At 47.4% G+C, this 20,303-nt stretch overlaps 2 protein-coding genes and 1 long non-coding RNA gene across 8 annotated transcripts in view; 1 reads left to right on the top strand and 2 right to left on the bottom strand.

Annotated features, from left to right (window-relative positions):
• PCTP (phosphatidylcholine transfer protein) overlaps positions 1-2,033 on the bottom strand; it is a 29,371-nt gene extending 27,338 nt beyond the window's left edge. The window contains exon 1 of one of the 4 annotated variants that reach the window (XR_012058579.1): positions 1,783-2,033. Coding sequence is in view for 2 of the 4 variants with exons in the window: in XM_072936986.1 (XP_072793087.1) it covers positions 1,783-1,950 (168 nt within the window). In the remaining 2 variants the exon portion in view is untranslated. The remainder of the gene's footprint in view (positions 1-1,782) is intronic. The other 3 variants (XR_005982081.2, XM_072936986.1, XM_030287175.4) reach the window with 3 other exon arrangements.
• Positions 2,034-3,607: 1,574 nt separating this feature from the next.
• On the bottom strand, positions 3,608-10,790 carry LOC140685258 (uncharacterized). Its single transcript, XR_012058585.1, has 2 exons — positions 10,665-10,790; positions 3,608-7,469 (listed from the first exon to the last, which is right to left on the bottom strand). It is a non-coding gene; the product is annotated as an uncharacterized lncRNA (long non-coding RNA).
• Positions 10,083-17,568, top strand: TMEM100 (transmembrane protein 100). 3 transcript variants are annotated; one of them, XM_002198435.6, is made up of 4 exons: positions 10,200-10,217; positions 10,683-10,751; positions 13,702-13,870; positions 16,333-17,568. In XM_002198435.6, exon 4 carries the CDS (start codon positions 16,395-16,397, stop codon positions 16,797-16,799), a length of 405 nt encoding a protein of 134 aa, XP_002198471.1. In that variant the 5' UTR covers positions 10,200-10,217; positions 10,683-10,751; positions 13,702-13,870; positions 16,333-16,394; the 3' UTR covers positions 16,800-17,568. The 3 variants fall into 3 exon arrangements, with proteins under 3 accessions (XP_072793128.1, XP_002198471.1, XP_072793127.1); XM_072937027.1 differs by lacking the exon at positions 10,683-10,751 and having other exon boundaries at positions 10,083-10,217; XM_072937026.1 differs by lacking the exons at positions 10,200-10,217; positions 10,683-10,751 and adding an exon at positions 10,804-11,536 and having other exon boundaries at positions 16,333-16,382.
• Positions 17,569-20,303: the final 2,735 nt, after the last annotated feature.

Below are 20,303 nucleotides of genomic sequence, written 5' to 3'. Positions count from 1 at the left end.
AATGACTTTAAACAAAGACCCTCCTCCTAGACTTCATCTTCTCTTGTAGCAATCTGAAGCTACTGAAAGACAAAACAGTTATTTCCCAGGAGTCACAATACTGGACTTGAAAAGGTCCTTTGCATCCTATGTAGTCTGCCCATCCAGCCTAAACTAGGGGCATTGTACATTACACAAAAAAAAAAAAAAAAAAAAAAAAAAAAAAAAAAAAAGACAGACACCTGTAAATGGTTTTTATAGTTTCAAATAGTCCTTTTAGCTCTTTAGTTCTTCTGTACAAAAGCACGAGAGGATGAGGAGGAGAAGCCTGAGCTCCTTTCCATCTCACCAGCTGCATTCACACAATAGCAGCACAGCCACTGCAGTAAGCCAGGCTTTCCCTGGTCCCATGTGCCTGGCTAAATCCAGCCTCCAGCTTCCCAAAGTTCCTTTGCCTTCATTCATGCACAATGCATTTGCAGGTCTGGGCTGAGCTCTGATCCTAAAGCCTCTACTTCACCCACTCTAGCAGGACACCCCCAGCACCCTGAACTCCATCAACTCACTAATTTTTGCATGGATACCTGGCAGGCACCCCAGCCTCACCTGTGCTGTGATCAGTGACAAGCTCATCTTGCCACTGCCAGTCACCACATCCACACTGTAAACAGGAACTATTTATCACTGAAGAGAATTCCAAGGTCTATGAAGTGATAGTTTTTTAAAGAGGCTTAGAGGCTTTCCCCACCTGTGCCTTTAGCACAGCCATGTAGTCTTGCTGGTTTTTTCTAACATTACCATGTCTGAAATGATTTCTCAGAATACAAATACAAAATTGTCATGCAAAGAACAGCAAGGAGTCTGGAAGGAGCTGAGAGGAAACTATGATCACTCAGTTAAAAAACAGGATATTTACATATATATATATATTTTTTTTTATGGATTTAGAAGTCAGTACTGAATAATTAATCTGTGTCAAAATGGAAACACTGTCAATCACAAGTCAGTTCCTAAGCTACTAAAGTTCTTTAAAGAAATTAGTCCCCCCAAAAGGGAAGAATATTTCATTCCAACCCTTTCTGAACTACCTTCTGATTTTAGAGGTGGAAAATCAGTGTGAAGGGAGTTTTGGAGAGGGGCAGGAGGGGGCGAGGGCTCCTGCAGGGAGGATGCTGTGGCACGGGCGGGCTCGGGAGTCGATGTTTAGGGACCCGCTGCCCTGAGCGCAATCCCCCCGAGGGGCTCGGGAGGGCGGCACATGAGCAGCGGCAGCTCCCATCCAGCTGCTGAGTTCCGCGGGGTCACTGCGGCCCGCCGGCTTTGCCATCAGCACTTAATGGCATTACCCGGCAAGCGGCTTCCTGCCAGCCTGCAGAAACCGAGCCCCGGCCACTGCGGGGAACCGGCTGCTGCGGCCGCGGTGTGCGGGCCTCGCATCCCCACCGCCCCCTGCATCCCCACCGCCCCCTGCATCCCCACAGCCCCCCGCATCCCCATCCCCACCGCCCCCTGCATCCCCACAGCCCCCCGCATCCCCATCCCCACCGCCCCCTGCATCCCCATCCCCACCGCCCCCCGCATCCCCATCCCCACCGCCCCCTGCATCCCCCTTACCACCGCCCCCTGCATCCCCACCGCCCCCTGCATCCCCATCACCACCGCCCCCTGCATCCCCACCGCCCCCCGCATCCCCATCCCCATCCCCATCCCCATCCCCATCCCCATCCCCATCCCCATCCCCATCCCCATCCCCATCCCCATCCCCATCCCCGCCGCCCAGGCCGCGCCGCCCGGCCCGCGCACCGTGTGGCAGCGGCGGTAGATCCGCACGCCCGCGGTCTCCAGCAGGAGCTGCCAGGGCCCCGCCGCGGCCGGGGCCGGCTGGTCCAGCTCCCGGCAGGCGGCCCCGAACTGCTCCTCCGAGAAGCCCCGCGACAAGGACACGGGCCCCTCGGCCTCCGGAGCCGCCATCCCCGGCCGGCACAGCCCCGCCCGGCCCGGCCCGCCCCGCTCCGCCCCGGGGCCGGCCCGCCGAGCCTGCGGGGCCGGGACAGCGGCTCGGGGGCCGGGGGAGCTTTAGGGGACAGCCCGGCCTAACCCTGCCCTGCCCAGCCCAGCCCAGCCCATCCCATCCCATCCCATCCCATCCCATCCCATCCCATCCCATCCCATCCCATCCCATCCCATCCCATCCCATCCCATCCCATCCCATCCCAGCCCAGCCCAGCCCAGCCCAGCCCAGCCCAGCCCAGCCCAGCCCAGCCCAGCCCTATTCTGCCCTGCCCAGCCCAGCCCTATTCTGCCCTGCCCTGCCCTGTCCAGCCCTGTCCGGCCCTGCTCTGCCCCACTCTGCCCTGCCCAGCCCAGCCCAGCTCTGCCCAGCCCAGCCCTGCCCTATTCTGCCCTGCCCAGCCCAGCCCTGCCCAGCCCTGCCCTGCCCTGTCCAGCCCTGTCCGGCCCTGCTCTGCCCCACTCTGCCCTGCCCAGCCCAGCCCAGCCCTGCCCATCCCATCCCATCCCAGCCCAGCCCAGCCCAGCCCAGCCCAGCCCAGCCCAGCCCAGCCCTATTCTGCCCTGCCCTGCCCTGCCCAGCCCAGCCCTGCCCTGCCCAGCCCTACCCTGCCCTGCCCAGCGCTGCCCTGCCCTGCCCTGCCCTATTCTGCCCAGCCCTGCCCTATTCTGCCCTGCCCTGCGCCGTCCCTCTGGGGTGTTCCCCGAGGACACAGATTGAACACTATGGGCACGTGTATTTTTGTATGTCTTCGCATTTTGGCAGGCAGTTTTCCTTACGGTCTGTGCATTTGAGAGAACGCACAGAACCTGTAACTGCTGTACAGCTGCTTGGCAGGTGAGTGTGGCCCTGGCCCAGCCAGCCTGGCACACAGGGGAGCAGCAGGCTCTGGCCCGTGGCCGACTGGGCTGCACTGGGGTGGACAGGATGGAAGGGGACAGAAAACTTTCACTGGGATGAATGATTCCTCACAGACAGGAGGAATCCACTGGCAGGGACACATTTTACATCTTGCTCAGGCTCTGCAGTGGCACCACCTACCACACTCAGCCAAGCATTAAAGCCTTTAAAATGTCACTGTGGCAGGTTTTCTCCCAGGAGCTGTAAATATGTTTTCATTACAGCTTTATTCTTCTAATTCCTGTGAGATTTTCCTGCTGAACACTGTGTCTTCAGAATAAAACAAGCAGCTCTGAGCAGTGGGATGTCACCAAACCTACTGACTGGCAGCACCACACAAAGTATTTGGTGGTAACCTCTGTGCAAGGCTGGAATCATGCAGTGTTTTTAGCTTCCCTGCCAAGTGGCTGAGCTCTTTGACAAAGAGTTCACTTATGTCAGCTGTCCTTTCCAGTTCCAGTCACTTGGTTTGCAAGCAGAGCATGAGGATTTCTGGCTGACTGGTTTGGACATACAGGCTGACCCTCATCCTTGCACAGTCCAGAAAACTTTTGGAGAGAGCATTTTGGCAGAAGCAAGATCGGATCTCACATGATTCCTTCCAGTATGTAAATCTGACGCCAGAACGTGACCTGTACTATCGTCATAAAAAAATGTCAGTAATGATAATAAATATCTGCTCATATCTTACCTGCTGTCACCTCCCCACTGAGACTGTTTGGCAAACATTTCTGTTCTTTTATTTTTTGTAGTAATCTTATGTGTATTATTATAATTATTACTAGTATTTATACAGTAGGTATAAATATTCTGGCTTATTTTTGTTCTTTATTTAAGCATTAATTAAAATGGCATGCTCACAGTGAGCCCAGTTGGCTCTCCCAATATCAAGGCAATACATTTCTTATGGCTGATCCCTTATGAGTAATTTCTTGGCTAAGTTGCCTTGAGTGAAGCTGTGCTGCCCACCCAGCTGAGGAGCTGGTCATTAAAATGGAATATGAGGCAATGGCGTGGAGGTGAGACTAATTTAGTTTTCCTTGCAGAAATATTTCTTTACTTATGCAAAGCTTTTATCAGATTGCTGTCAATTTAATCCCCATTCTTTCTCTGAAATAGGGCTCAGTAATACTGAAAGAGCTTGTGGCTGTTGTTTGCACAAAGGTGACTTTGACCCAGTATGAAAAGGAGGAGTTGTGAGTCAGGAACTGATCTTTAACATGCAGCAAGGGCATGTGCTTGTGAGATTACATGATCTCCTTGGTTGTGCAAAAGGACTGAAGTGATCACAGCTCCATCTTGCCTATTATTATTGTTTGTATTATATGGTTGTCTACATGGCATCAGTAAGTTGGCTTCAGCTGCCTGACCGCTCCCTCTTTCCCCAGCACTTTCATGGAAAAAGATTTATCTCACAAGGCCACTCTAGGGACAAAAGCTTTCAAAAAAGGCATTACTATGTGACCTTTTTTCTTGGTAAATAAGGAGTGGTGATTACTGAGAAAGCACAAGCTGTTCTGAGAGTTTATTTTCTGTTTTCATGTATGTTTACGTAAGTGTTATTATTTATCACTTGTATTTCCATTATTTCCATGTGCTGCTGTTAGCTTAGGGATAGAAGCTGATGTTTGAACTCAAGTCCTTTAGAATCTTCACTGCTGGGTAGGCTGGGATGAGTTCAGGACTGAATTTCTACTGCTCTGCCCATCACTGTGGGACAGTAACTGCTGGGCCAGCTGGGTCTGGGAACACAAACCCAAAGGCAGCCTGGATGCAAGAAAATCCAGTCCCACACATGGATCAGGGACACAAATACCATTCAAGTGAAAATAGAGGGTTACTATTCTGGGGCAATGAGGGGGAATTTGATAACTTGACCTACATACTTGGTGGATCTCAGGCTTCAGGTTAGTTACCCTACAGTGTAGCAGTTATCATACCTGGTTTTCAGCCAAGATTTCTGGTGCGGGAAGGTTTAGCTTTTATCCCCAGTGGTATTTAAGGACAGGTTGGACTGGACTTTTAGCATCTGGTCTATAGAAGGTTTCCCTGCCCATGGCAAAGATTGGAATGAGATGGGAAGATCTTTAAGGATCCTTCCAATCCAAACCATTCTGTGATTTTATGATTCTATTTAGCTGCTGCTGCTCTGAGTTGGAAATATACCTCAAGGCAACTTGCTGATTTGGGCTATTAGTGGCATTAATGTACCTAAATCTTCCACCTTTTTTTTAGAATGGAAAGAAATCTGTATGAATTCCCCCCTAACACCTAACCTTTCTGCTGCTGAAATCACTGCTGGGTAATCCAATGAATTCTGTGGCATGGAACAAAACCAGGAAACTGGACAACTCCTACATCAGAAAATCATATGTGGCCAGAAGTGAAACCAGTAATGAACACTACACTGACGTTTTCAGGCCCCAGTGTTTGTTTTGGATATATGTGTCCATATGTGAGAGAATGTTCCCAGCTGTATTGTGTTTTCCTCTATCTGTCTCTGTGTGGCACTGGTGCTCTTTGAAAAATTCTTGAAGATGAACTAAAGATGTTGGATTTTGATGAATTCAACTGCTGTGCAGACATTTATATACTACTGTAATTCCATTTTACTCAGTGCATTTCAAAAACTTTGCAAAACTGCTGAATAGTCCTTCCTTACCATTTATACAATTAGTACATTTGCATTTCTAGTATACACAGCCAAAGCAATTATAAGCTTCTGCTGCTGTTGCTTTTTTGACTGCATCATGTAAAAGCCTTTCTCACAAATTGTTTCATGACTTTTAAAATTTGCAAGAAGATGATTCGTCATCCAAAAAGCTGAGAAGTAACAACAGCATCTCCCATCACAACCATGCATGTGTGAGGCAGTCTATATTCTCCTCTCTTGTATGAGTCAAAGGGAAATCTGTTTTTCAACATTTTTAGAGAAAATATATCCTGTCTGCTACATAGCCTTTATATATTTTATATATTCTATATATGTATATATATATGTTTTTATTCCTAAGTATTTAGGCAGGGAGGGTCACCTAGGGTGATTTTTACAAAGAATTAGCCCAAAACATGCACTGCTTGGGCTGTCATATGTCATAAATGGCTATTAAATACTGGTTTATAATGGCCTTCTTCTAGAGTTGAATTTAACCCCAAACTATGACTGTTTCTGTACGGAATATCTCGTTTCAACAGAGTTCCACCCAAATAGAAGAGGATTCAGAGGGTAGCTGGAGTTCTGCAGTTTTTCTGCCTTCTGATACTAAGTGTTTTCTGCCTTTGGTAGATAGTTTATTATGCTGGACTCCTGGTGTCAGAACCCATCTCTTTCATTTGATCATATTTACTTTTGATTTACATCTTTTAGCCACAGTTTCTGTGGAAAGTAACACACTCCCAGTGCAAATAAACTGGAGATAAAGAGCTGCAACCTGATTACTTGGCCCTCACAAAAGAGGAGAAATTTTAAATTTCACTGTAGGAAAGAAGGGATTTCACCATTACTTGCATGACCTAAAATGACTCATTCAAAAGATAAGACAGCCTGTTTAGATCTTCACTTGGTTTGGTAAATGCTTATCACTGCCACACCCTCTACTTTCTTAACTTGTTTACATGGATGTAGAAATATTTCTAAACATTTCCTTAAGCAGGTGATACTAAAGCAGATTATATATATGAAAAGCTCTCTTTTGTGAGAACAGTAAGAACTGGTCTTACTGCAATTATTCTTTTTTTTTTTAATTCTTTTTAAACTACCCTTTAGGTCAGATACTTGACTTACTGTAAATTTCACACAAGTCATCTATTACATAGGAGAAAAGCTGTGGATTTTAACTTTGTTCAGTATTTTAGATAGATCTGTGTATAAATTTGTCCTGAGGATTGTAGTGAAGTAGGACAAAGAAAGACTCATCGGACAGGAAGTAATTCAGCCAATGGCCTGTATAGCTTAGTTTAAAACTCATCATTTTCTGCTGTTGGAGAGTCAATAACAGCTGGCTGAAACACTCCATGTTTTTTAGACAGACCATTTGCAGAGGGAACAGTGAATGTTCTTTATACCCTACCTACTGAGAAGGGAAGCAAATGAAATAAAAATGTCTCTTGGCAATATCCACTAACTTGGACTAGTCACTTTTCCAGCTTTTTGTCTGCATTTCCCTTCATATCTTTAAGCCGTGTAAATTCTTTGGGTGACTCAATGCAGGTGGAAAACCAAGAAAATAGATCATTCCTATTTTGAACTTAAATCTCAGCTGAATCTGCTGCATCTTACTGCAGTAGTCTCTAATAAAAATCCTGGTTATGGTGAAATTACAGCACTGGAGTTTGCTCCCACGCTTCCCCCAGCTTGGCCAGAAAGCTGCCACGGTGGCTGAAGATTCAGAGGTTCTGTAACCAACTTATGCAAGGTTGAGGAATTGGCTTCTTGTGGTGTGATGCATCCCTCTGCTAATTAAAAGCACATGTCCACACAAGGAATGCAGCTCTTCAAATGGGAACTTCATGTAATTATGAAAGCAGTAGGAGGTAAGAATAATTGTTTTCAGTTCCAGATATCCTGTCTTCTTCAGCACTGCAGGAAGATTAAGTGAAAGCAAGGAAGGCAATAACAAAGTTCACATGCACAGCAGGATAACTGATGTTGACCAAAGCACTAGTAGGATCTAATGGAGTTCAAAGAAAATTCCTTTCCATATTCCCAGCCACCCAAGAGATTTCTCACAGTCGTTATAAGCACATCCATTGCATGAGCCTGAGTACCCACAGCGTGGCTGGTTTACACAGCTATCAACCAGCTGGGCTGTAAACTGTGTTCATGAGAGGGGAGCTACAGCACTTTATGGGAAATTATTTGCTTCTCTGGCTTAACTGGCTTTGGACTCCTTTTGGATTCCATTCCTCATCACAAAACACATGCACTGCATGGCATGGTAAGGACAATTTATAATATATTGAATATGTTGAAAGGGCACTTTCTGAAAGTTTCATGAAACGCAGTAAACTGATGTGTCCGTGTGTGGGCTTAGGGATAAAATAAAAGGAAAGTTCAGTAGAGGGTTAGGGAAAAGGTAAGAAAAACGACGTGAATAGGGAGCCCACAATGGTTGTACTTTGCCAGATCAGTGAGTCACTGTTTGCTGTGCTGCTGAGGCCCAGGAGACTGTTAGAAACTCAAAGGAAGCCATGAAGTATTGCAAGTGTGTTTCAGTCGGCAGAGCAACAGCATTGCTCAATTTAGGAGCAGAGCTGCTCTCTCAGTAGGTGCTGTGAGTTCCAGAATCACACACGGTTCTTGCTTATCAGCCCAGCTCTGGGGCTGCACTTCCCTCTAAGCAGCTGTGTTTAGGCCCCTGGGAGGAGATTCTGGCATTTAGGGCAGGTCCTGAAGGGGAGCTGTGCATCCCTGGAGCCTGGCAGTCCCAAACTGGGAGCCTGTAGCCCCTCACTGCAGCTGCTGCTCAGCCCTGACGTTTCCTCAGCTGTTTGCACTGAATTTCTGCAGGTGCCGAGCCTGCTGCTCCAGCCGTGCCTGCTCCTTCTGTCCCTCCATCCTTGCTGAGCTGTGCTCAGAACACAGCAGGACCTGGAGAGGCAGAGGTAGTCAGTCATCCCTTTTTTTGAAAGGCCAGAGGGCTGGTGTCCAAGATGTTTTAAACCCTTCGGTGCCTGAGTGCTACAAATCCATCCTTCTAGGGGACAGCACACTGATCTCTCAGCACTAGAGGAGACCTCATTCCCATCACTTTTTATTGCAGCTTTTATGCTTCACAGCAAGAAGTAAGAATTGCACAAGGTCTAGCAGAGTGTGTGACTTTTTTGCCTGTTGTTAGGGCATTTCTTTGTACAGAAATATGAATTCTAAGCTCAGCTTTGGTAACTGTTTATGTGTATTAGAACAGCTCCTAAAAAATCCGTTTTGTGAGCTATTTTATGTAAAACTTTCAGTATTTTATGTAATACTTTCAGTAATGAAGTTGGCATGGAAATATAAGAATGTACTAGTGGAGCTGTGGATGGTGTAAGCCTGAGAGGGAGGTTCTCTGTCAACATAGGAGGATCAAATACTAGACTGGAAGGACTAGAGAGGAACTGATGTAACAGGAATGGGGTGAAATTTAGGTCATGCACACAAGTGCAAACAGCAAGAATTTCTGATATAAAGTGAAAAATGAAACTGATACTGGAGAAAAAAAACAGACATCCTGAACAATCAGAAGAAAATTATGAAATGTTAGTATTTCTAGAAGGCCAGGAAAATACTTGGAAGAAGTTGGTAAGACATCTGAAAAAATGATTGAAAATAAGCCTGAGAGAGTTTATTTTCTCCCTCTTAGGGCATTAGAGAGTTAATTGCCAAAAGAGAGAATAGCTGCTTCAGCCAAATGTTTACTTGTCCATGTATAATTGTCTATGAACCCATTCAGCTAAAAACAAGGTTCCTAGATATCAACAGAATAAGGCTTGTATTCTCCAACAGGAGGAGTAGGAAACCTGGTTGTTTTTGAGGTGGAACTTCTCAAGTCTAATAAAGATATTACAGACACAGCTGCCTCTATTGGAAGGACCAAACAATGGTTCAAGAGATCCTGCCTAAAGAAGATCCCCTCAGATCCAGTTTGTTTGTCATTTCTGCTCAAATGCTGATGTGTTTGATGGGAACACCAGCAAGTGGGGGGAAAAAATTCACAGTTTCTTGCATAAAGTAGTGGCACTTTTCCAAAACCTGGTTGATTTATCTGGAGGAGATGAACCCTTGGCAGGGTCTCCATCACTGAGCAATACTTAACAACACACAGGATGAAATCCTGGCCCCTGTGAAGCTGATGGAAGTTTTGCCATTAATTTCTGTGAGGCCAGGATTTCACCGTGGGGGTCAAAAGCACATGCATGCTTTCAGAGACAGAATGCCTAATTAAATACATCTGGTGTACTGTTCTTTTATCAATCATTGATAAAATAGTGTATTTTAAATATAAACTTTGGTTCAGCTTAACCGCAAAATTCAAACATGTCCTTTTACAAGACTTAAAAGCATAATTTGTCTGAAGTAACAGAAATCATGGTAAAAAATTAACACACATCCACACCCATCTTCTCCAAACCCCTGTAGTATTCGATGTGCTGCAGAAATGAGCAGTCAAAGCTTAGAAAAGCCAGGTAAAATATTTCTAAATGATGCATAAAACTTTATCCTCTAAGAATGCATCCAAAGCTATGTTCCTCCTCTAATTTCTGAGCAGCTGAGCTAGGGATTCCTCTGGATTTCGGGAGGGACTGTGCTTTCGAGTGACCCAGCAGGGCCCCAGCGAGCTCGGGGCAGGTACGGACCCTCACCCACCCTGCTGCAGCCGGGCTGTGCCCGAGGGCCGGAAAGGGGCTGGGGGTGCAGGGGGGCTGCGGGGGGAAAGGGGCTGCGGGAGGGTAGGGATGCTGCAGAGGGGAGAAGGGGCTGAGGGAGGGTAGGGATGCTGCAGAGGGGAGAAGGGGCTGCAAGGGAGAGTCGCCCCGGCCCCGTGTGTGCGAACTGCCGCGGGCAGGGCGCTGTGCGGAGCCTCCGCCGGGGCTGTCCCCGCCGTGCGCATCCCGGTGCGGGGCTGAGAGCAGAGCGGGGCGGAGGGACAAGCCCGGCCCCTGGTCAGCCCAGCCCAGCCCGGCCCGGCCCGGCCCTGCCGGACACCCTCCGGCCCCCCCGCCCAGCGGGACCGTCCCGCCCGCCGCAGCTCCCGCCGCTGAATTTGCTCCGGTCCCTTAATTGCTTCGCTCTCACCGAGAACTTTGTTTACAGTCCCTTGTGCGGCGAGCTGCATCCCCTCTTATGCTGGCTGCGGGCTGGTGGCCGCCGCAGTCCCGGGAGGTAAGGCACGGCTCGGCTTCGCTCGGCACGGCTCGCTACGGCACGCTAGCCCATGCTATGGCACGCTGGCCCGGCCGGTGGCAGGGACTGGCACCGTGCTCGGCACGGCACGGCACGGCTCGGCTCGCTGGCAGCCCCGGAGCCGCACGTCCCGCGGCCGCGCCCCCGCCGGCTCCCGGTGCCCGGCTCCTGTGCCCGGCTCCCGGTGCTCGGCTCCCGGTGCCCGGCTCCCGGTGCCCGGCTCCCGGTGCCCGCGGGGCTCCCGTGCCCGGCTCCCGGTGCCCGCGGGGCTCCAGCTCCCGGTGCCCGGCTCCCGGTGCCCGCGGGGCTCCCGTGCCCGGCTCCCAGTGCCCGGCTCCCAGTGCCCGGCTTCCAGTGCCCGGCTCCCGGTGCCCGGCTCCCGGTGCCCGCGGGGCTCCCGTGCCCGGATCCCGGTGCCCGGCTCCCGGTGCCCGCGGGGCTCCCGTGCCCGGATCCCGGTGCCCGGCTCCCAGTGCCCGGCTCCCGGTGCCCGCGGGGCTCTGGCTCCCGTGCCCGGCTCCCCGGGGCTGCTCGGGCTCCGCCGCTCCGGGCACGGGGCTGTCTCTCCCCGCCGGCAGCAGCCCCGGGGCTCGGCAGCCGCAGCCGCAGCCGGGGCAGGTCCCGCGGAGAGCTGCCCGCCCGGTGCCGGGGGCTGGAGGTGCGCTCGGCTCTCCCCTCCCGCTCGGTTCTCTCCTCCCGCTCGGTTCTCTGCCCTCTCGCAGAGGTGCTCCGGGACAGGCGTGACACGCAGGATTTTAGCCCAGGTGTGTGTGTCGAGTGCAGCGGGCGCGGTTGAAAGTTTTGCAGTTGGCGCATAACAAAGTTGGTTTGTGGAGGGGTTGGGTTTGCTCCCATCGTACACCCCGGCTATGTGGGGAAAACGAAAAAGGTGCGAGAGTTTAAATCTGTTCATGATTTTACTTAAAAACTTGGTGAGAGAAACGTACTGCATCCTGAGGCAGCTGGTATGGAGGCAATGTGTTCTTCTCCTGCCTCTGCAGCTCAGGGCATGGTCCTGGAGTCTTGTAAGTACAAATTCTGGTTGTGTATTTTCCAGGAGTGCTCACCTGGGGCAGAGCTACAGGACTGTGTTGAGGATTATCATAGTCTGTTGAATTCGGAATGAACTCAGACTCTCCTCTCGGGACAGAGGACTCCTTAGGCTATTTTCCATAGTCACTTTAATGCATAGCCATAGTATGAAGTGTGAGCATTATGATTTATTGGGATTTTACATAAGCAAAAAAGAGCGTCTGAAGTATTGTGTAAGATAGAGAGAATCCGGTCCAGAGCTTGAAGGTGGAAAACTCAAATGTGTCCCACTGGTTATAAGTAAAATATGAAAAAGAGGAAAGGGTTGTAGTGGATTTTTTGCCCTTGCACAGAGGTACTCCATATGTGGGAAGCCTCCTGAGAAAGCACCACATTAAAATGATTCTGAGTTAAAATGCTGAAAGCTTCATTTAGAGATTTCATGTGCTTCTGCTTCTCAGTTTTGTGGTGAGAGAGGGAAGGAGAAGGGAAGAAATTTCATCTCTAAGAAGTTGCTCTGTCAGAATTTTTGATAAAGACATTAATTTAAAATAAAAATATCTAAACTGTCAGGGATAAATACAAATAAATAACTGACAGAGCAATTAATCTTTTCCAAGCAAGAAGCTGGCAGAGTGGCTTAGGGGGCACAATAGGCTGGGAAGAGCTTTCAAACAAATGTAACCTTCCTGTAATCCAACTAGAAGTTGACTGCAAGAACATTTCAGAGGTCTGCATTTGTTGTAATGAAATCTAGATTATTTATCTGAAGTCAGGATTTTTTTCCTGCTTTTCCCTCCAAACTTTTCAGAAAGTTAAACTAATTGCTATGTCCTGTGGAAAAGAATATAATCAATGAGATAAACAAGTAGACTTCCTTATTATTAGCTAACTTCAATAATCAGCTGAATATACTTTGGCAATATCAAAGGCTTATTCCAAGGATCTTCTGGAGAACAGCAGCAGTGTGTGCCTGTAAATATTTGTGTTTGTGAAATGTTAGCAGGGTCTAAATAACTCAAAACCAGAAAATCCCTTAAAGTTTATCATTATACAAGCTTACTCTCATGAATTTGCTCTCATCCCTACTTAGGACTCCTGCTTCCATGTTGAAATCATCTTCTGTGATCATACACTTCTAGAAAGGGTGTCAAATAAGATTAGCAACATAAATCTGCTGCTTCATGAGTTTTACCCTGCTGCCTGGTGATTTCACAGCTGTTTCTGCCGTTGATAACAATTTCCATCACTCTGCTTTCTGCACAGACATCACTGCCCTGATGCAGAGTTTGCCTTGTCCCTCTTGGAGTTACAAATCTTGTTTTTGAAAATCCAGTAAGAGAAATAAACAACAGTAAATATAGCGGATTTATGTTTATTACAGAGAGTTCTTGGACTGTGTAAGTCTGCCTTTTTTTATTCTGAGTTTTTGGGATTATATTACTTAGGTTTTCTTATAGTGGAAGAGATGTAACAGGTTTTTTTGGTGGTGTGTTGTCACAGTCAGTTCACAGCTAGAAATAGGGAGGTGGAATGACAAACTCCCATGTATCCTGAATCATTATTCCTGCAGGTGCAGTGAGCAATAGAAATTAAGTTAAATAATATTTTTATCTGCAGTAATTCTTGTGCATTACTTTTTCCTGCCTGGCTCTTTCTGGGGGACTTGACTGGGTTATGATACTCACTACTGCGACGTCACATCATCAAAGGAAAATGTTACCCTGGGCCAGAAATGGGTGGCTGCTTCCAAGAAAAGAGGCAGAAGCCATTGGAGAGCCAGAGGGAGAACATCTCCTGCTTTGGTTAGGAGCAGGAGTCAGTCCACAGCAGAAGCTTTACACTCATGACTTTTATTCTTAAGAAGCTGATAAATATCCAACAACTTTTCTTGTAGGAAACTTCCAAGCTAGAATATTGTCACCTCCAGTTCCTCGTTCAGTGACATCTGACACTTCAAAGCCTCGAGCAGCTCTTTCTGCCTTGAATTCATACAAGACATCTTCAGCACTCTTCCTCTGCTTTCTGAGCCAAGGATCTTTTACCATGGATTTCTCCTGGATCTGGTAGGTGTGCATGCTGATGGATTTAATGTCTTTTTGATAAATCGAAACTTACCCTCATTACTGGCTAAAATTTTTCTCTCCCCTTATCCAGGGTTAGCCACAGATTGCCACAGAAGCACATTCTTCCTCCAACTCAAAGCAGCTCCTTAAGATAGTACTTGTGGTATGATTAGTGAGAGGATGCTGGTGTTGCTGGGTGTCTTTGCCTAAATTTCTTACCCTGAAACTTGAACCAAATCACCTGTTGGCTTAAGTCAGAAGTGACTTTGCTGGCTATGAGAATCCAGTGCCCTTTTATCTATGGCTGGATACCTTTGCTCACACTTCAAATAGGTTCTGTTGTTTAGTTAATGTAATAGTATTTCAATAGAGGGTTGTTTATTTGTTTTATATGAATGCCTGCCTTCTGACATCCCATTCCAGACAAGAACTGTGCTCCTCAGAAATCAACAGATATTTTGCCATTGACTTAATTATGATAGAATTGATTTTTTAAAATTCCTGTTAGATGGCTTTTTATTATCTCCGAGGGTAGAGACTCCAGAACTTCACTAGGTTACAGTGCTCAGTTACTCTCACAGTAAAAAAGCTTTTCATGATGATCAAATAGAGTGTTTCAGTGTGTGCCTGTTGCCTCTTGGGCTGCCACTGTGTGTGCTGGGGTGTTCTGTGTGTGCTCAGCAGGGACAGGCTCCTCGGGCAGGGCTGAGCCCACTGGCAGCTCTGCACAGCAGATACAACAGGGAGCTGAGCACTCTTCCCCAGAGCAGTAGAACAAAAGCTTTGGCAGAACAGATCTGGGCTTTCCTTCTCTCTTGAGGGTTCAAGGGGACTTCGTATACAAAAACTCTGACTATATCCAGCATTTAGCCTGTTTGTGCCTGTATTTTTTTAAAAAGAGTGAAATCCTTTTTCGTGTAAAACCCACAGTCAGTTGTAGGAGGTACTGAGATATAAAACCAAGGGCTCTCCACAATGAACGAATATATCTTAGCAACAAGGGTGGAGTGGTGGGAAAGGAAAAGGAGAATACAAGTATCTGGCAATTAACTTCCTAGTCACAGATGTGAAGGTGATAAAAGTGATAAAAGCATTACTGCATTGCCAACGCTCTTCCTTGTTCTGTGCATATCATGCTGCTCATGAAAGCAAAAGCGGCACAGCCCACAGCAGAGCGGCGGAGGAGTCCTGGGAGGCCTGTCCAGCAGGACAACCAGTGGTTCCCAGTGGTTCCCAGTGGTTCCCAGTGGCTCCCAGTGGTTCCCAGTGGTTCCCAGTGGTCCCCCGTGGTTCCCAGTGGTTCCCAGTGGTTCCCAGTGGCTCCCAGTGGTTCCCAGTGGTTCCCAGTGGTTCCCAGTGGTTCCCAGTGCCCAGTCTCTGGAGTGTGAGTTGGGGTGCACGGAGCTGGGTCCAGGACAGCACATCCGTGGCAGCCTTGGTGAGGGCAGAGCTCCCTGCAGGCCCCAGAGTGACCCCACACCAACAGAGCCCTGGAGGCAAGGCTGAGCTCTGCCATGGCAGCCTGGGCTGCTGGAGAGCCACGGGCTCCTCTTGCTCTGGGCAGGGGGACTCTGATTGTTCCCAGGGCCCAGAGCCAGAAGGTCTCTGTGTCCTGTGCAGATGCAGTCAAACTGTGCATGCTGTCAGGACTGAGTGTGTTTACAGTCTGGAAACAGGGGGAAACAACCTGCTGTATCTGAGATCAGTGAATATGATGGCAAATCCCCCTCCCACAGTTACAGGGATGTCATTTCATGGATTTGCAAGAGACCCATTGCTTTTGCATGAAGCCAGTGTAAATAGCAAGCTGTCAGTCTGGCATTGATATTCCTGTAACTGGAGGTTCACAGGCCTTGAGCTGAGCCGAGTGTGGGAATCTGTTTGCATCCCCACTCCCCCCACATCTACATCTTGCCATGACCATTTGAATTTTTTCCCTAAGTAGCACTTGCACTGAGAAAGAGCTCGCTGTTCATCCTGGTTTTTGCTGGGCTGGTACTTGATCATGTTATTGTGATATGCAGTGGAGCAAGTCTGTGTAATGTGTTGTGCGTAGGTGTATAAAGAAACTGTGTGAAAAGTGTGTGAGCAAAAATCAAAACAGTGTGTGAACCTCACCTCTTTGTGAGAAAAGGTAATGCCATTGAAATCTAAATTATGTACAGAAATACTGACTTTAGGATGTAACTTAAGGTAGGATTTGAACCGCAACATTTTAATGTTGATGTTTGTCTTGGTCTGCGACTCCTGTTATTTCCAGAACTTACATATATATTGTTGAATACTGTAGGAAGTGGTTCGGATCCTTTACAATCAGTCACGTCACTGTTGATCTTGTGCATAAATCCTCGTGAGGTCTGAATGTCTGGTTGTTGGTGATCCCAAGAGGATACTTCTGTGTCCCCATTTGTCTTACAAATAATTGGCAATTATTGGTTGAACTCATGCTCTTCTCTCCACAGTGCAGCACGTGCCCAGCAGAGCCTGCTCTAGCCTAAGAACGGGCCAAGTCAAGACAATCAAGATGACAAACGAACCTATCAAAGAGATCCTGGGCACCCCAAAGCACCCTGACTCTGCACCCCCAGAGAAGAGTAACAACAATGACTGTGTGATAACCACCATTCCTCTGGTCAGTGAGTGCCAGCTGACAGCGGCCACGGGGGGAGCAGAGCTCTCCTGCTACCGCTGCACCATTCCCTTCGGCGTGGTCATCCTGATAGCTGGCATCGTGGTCACTGCCGTGGCATACATCTTCAACTCCCATGGATCCATCATCTCCGTCTTTGGGCTGGTCCTCCTGTCCTCAGGACTCCTTCTGCTGGCTTCCAGCGCCGTGTGCTGGAAGATCAGGCAGCACAAGAAGAAAGCAAAGAGGCGGGAGAGCCAGACAGCGCTCGTGGCAAACCAGCGAACCTTGTTCGGTTAGAGGCAGCCAAGAGGAGGCTGGACAGAAGGCAGAACTTTGTAAGTCAACTTGGCTATCTATCAGTAGGAGAGACTGCAGGTTTTAATTTAACTGTGGAAACAAACTGAAATGAGAATGGAATGGATTAAGAAATACTTGTAGCAACTCCACAAGTGCTCTCAATATATTTCTTACTGCAGACTTGGTAGTGGCTTTTTCCAAGACAGAGGAAAACCCATTTTTCCTTCACAGAAAACTGCGTCACATAGCTGCAACCATCCTAACTGCGTTCTCCAACATGCTGATCGTGTTGGAAGGGGACCGAGCGGGAACTGAGAAAATAATTTGAATTGACTTGAAATGCCAGAGGTCTCCTTAAAACACTGACATTTGACCAAGGGAGAAATCATAGCATTTGAAGTGACTACAGGCTTATGGCCAGAGTATCTGAGACTTAAACTGTAGCTAAAAAAAAAAAAAAAAAAAAAAAAAAGGCAATAAGAGCACATTGCAAATTTCTTAATAAGCTGATTCTTATGATTCTTATATTTTATGTAACTTCCCCCTCCCAATACCTGTGGTACTTTCCCCCTTTTTTAAACCAACTAATATTGATTTTGTTTCACTATTGAATAGAAATCAGTAGAAATGTATAATTATGTTGTTTAACCTAAATAACGAGGTATGATCATAGCTTAAAACATGAGACTTTTTTGTAAATTAAAGTGGTCAGGTTTAGCACTTTTGATTATTTTGCTATAAAATTAAAAAATAAATTTCATGAAAATAATATCCAGTGCTGCTAGACTTTCAGAAAATATTTCTTTATTGCTATCAAGATAACTTGTATCTTCAACTCTCACTGCTTTATATTTCTGTTTATGTAGAACAACCCCTGTGACAATAACTGTGAACACATGTACTGCTGATCTCTTACAAAAACCTCTGCAGCTTGTGGACTTTGGTTTGGTAGTCCAGCCCTCTGCAGCTTGATTAACAACTCTGTTATTGAAAAATCATAGCAGACGGTTTTGCAGACACTCACTGTCACATCAGTTTGAGACATAACTATTAATAATACCTTGTGGAAGCAAAGCTATGTGTAGTGTTTGCTGACTGAGCTTTGGGATTACAAATCTTCATGAAAAGCAGGTGCCAGGTGTCCCCTGCTTGTGGCTGGGTGTTGATTCTGTAACTCTCGTGTTGTAGAGGTCTTCCAACTTTTCTCAGTTAATGGATTATTGAGAGGCTTGTCCCAAATCGAAGCAAACCAGAACATGATTTCTCCTTCTGGAAGGACAAGTGGTGCTGAGCTGAGTCACAGGTTTCCACCCTGGTGTGTATGAGAAGGCAGAGGGGCTGCATGGAGCCCTCTTTCTATTTTTTCTCTCCTTTATTTTCCCCCTTACTTTCTCCAGGCTCAGAGGGGCTGGGTATGATTTTTGCTTTCCACTACCAAGATGAGACAGGCCTGTGTCTTCTTTTTGCCCTCAGAGCCTCTGGCAGCTGGGACAGTTTTGGTGATGCTGCTGCAGAGCCCACCTGCCAAAGAGGTCCTGCAGGGGGTTTCTTCTGCAGCTCATCCTGGATCCCTATACTTCTCCTGCTGAAAACACCCAGGAATTCTGGCTTATGTGCCACCATTTCCTCTGCCCTCCATGGTTTAAGCTTGTTTCATCCATAACTTATCCCTGGATTTGCAAACTGCACCTTGTGTTTTAAATAGAGCGAGCTATATGTGCAGGAGGGGATGTTTGGGGTCAGTATTTGCGTTGCCACACTCCATGGTTACCAGACGCTATAATAAAATCACTTGCATCAGAGGAAAGCTGACAACACATTTTAGCACTTCCATAGCCCTCACTTAATCACGGCAGGAAGCTTTCCTGCTGCTAGGAGAACATGTTGCGTCACCAGAACATCTGACACCGGTGTCTAGTGTCAATCACTTTGCTTAAGGTCATTAAAAATATTAGGGTGTCCCCTTACGATGTACAGGTTTTGCATGAGTGACAATTCATGGGAAATGCATAGCATGATAAATAATGGAACAGGTGGACTAAAGTGGTGTCTTTCCTGTTTAAAATGAGAGAAGTGATTGACATCAGCAAAGCTGGAGAAGCTAAATAGAGCTGTTCATCTTTTTCCCTCCCTGGGAACACAATAGTTTTTCTGGCTCCTTCTTTCCCCTTCCCATTCCTTTTTTCCTCAGTGGAATTTTGGGGGCTGCTGAGGAGAGGACTGCAGGGGCTGTAGAGATGCAGTGATTTCCACTAAGTGTATGGCAGTTTGGCTCTGTGGTTCCCAGGCTGAGCCCGGAGCAGGAGCTGCCCACTGCCCTCTCCAGAAGTCCTTCCCACACAGGGGTCCTCCTTTGGCCGTCACTGTGGTCCAGCTGAGCTTGCTGTGAAAGGAAGGGAGAGGTACCAGGTGAGGCTCAGCTCCAAGTCAGAAAAGAAAAGCCAAACTCAGTGGAATGGAGACAATGGGGGTTTTGGAGCAGTTTTGTTTGGTTTTTTTTTTTTCAGGAAGGGTAAATAGGAGTGAGTAAGAATTGCTCTGCTACTACTAGAGATGATTTCCCTTTCCTTATCTCTGCCCTCTTTGACTTTTGCAGTGCATAGGCAAGGACACGGCAGAGTTCCTGGAGCACCCTCTGCCTTGGTAGTTGTGGGCTCCTGGGCATTACCCAGTCTGTGTGCAGAGACAGGCACATTGCAGTGACCTGGCTGTGATCCCTGGCACAGCAAAGCTTCGGGCACACCGTGCTCTCCTGCAGTACCACCTCACTGGACAGGCTGGGAGGCCTCTGGGAGCTCAGCAGCATCACCTGTGTCCTTCAGAGATGAGGTCCATGCACAAGTGTATTCATACCAAGAAGCAAATGAAAGGCTGTGCATGAAGTCAGGCTTGTTTGTCCTTTATTCAGAGGAGCAAACCAGTCATTTTATGGGGAAGAATTTCAGCACCTGATCCTGGTGTCCTGCAGGAGCAAAGCAAAGGTTGTGAGCAGTTCAGGAAGAGATTTTTATGCGGTTGAAGACATTTTAAAGTGTTAAGTGTTCCCATGGTCTTAGGAACTGACTTTTATCCTGTGATTCATTTGCATTGATTTTGGGCCAGTCTGAAGCAGTAGCAGCACCCTTTCTGACTAACCAGTGATGACATCCTACCCATGTGTCGCAGTCTATGCTTTTTCCTTCTTGCAAATCTATTTATTTCAGATATTTTCATTATTATCCTCTCTCTCTACACACCCAGGAACAACACATCCTTTTCAGCCCTTAAAGCCCAACCAAAATTTCTGTTTCAAATTTTGAACCCCATGACTTAATCTGGATTCATTTGGAGTTTCATGCCTGGGTGCTGGGTGCTGCAGTGCACCAAGTCTTTAATGCAAAACCATCTGGAACTCCACGATTGCTGTTTGGTGTTTCTCATGGGAATCTGAGGAGCAGAAGGATGCAACCCTGTGAAGATCAAAGTGATTTTCCAGTTCAGAACACCTTCCCTTCGGGTGTGAAA

The sequence above is a fragment of the Taeniopygia guttata genome, chromosome 18, assembly GCF_048771995.1.
Source record: "Taeniopygia guttata chromosome 18, bTaeGut7.mat, whole genome shotgun sequence".
In the NCBI taxonomy this organism is placed as follows: domain Eukaryota; kingdom Metazoa; phylum Chordata; class Aves; order Passeriformes; family Estrildidae; genus Taeniopygia; species Taeniopygia guttata.
The sequence above is the reverse complement of the archived record's forward strand: the minus strand, read 5'-3'. Positions and strand labels throughout refer to the sequence as shown.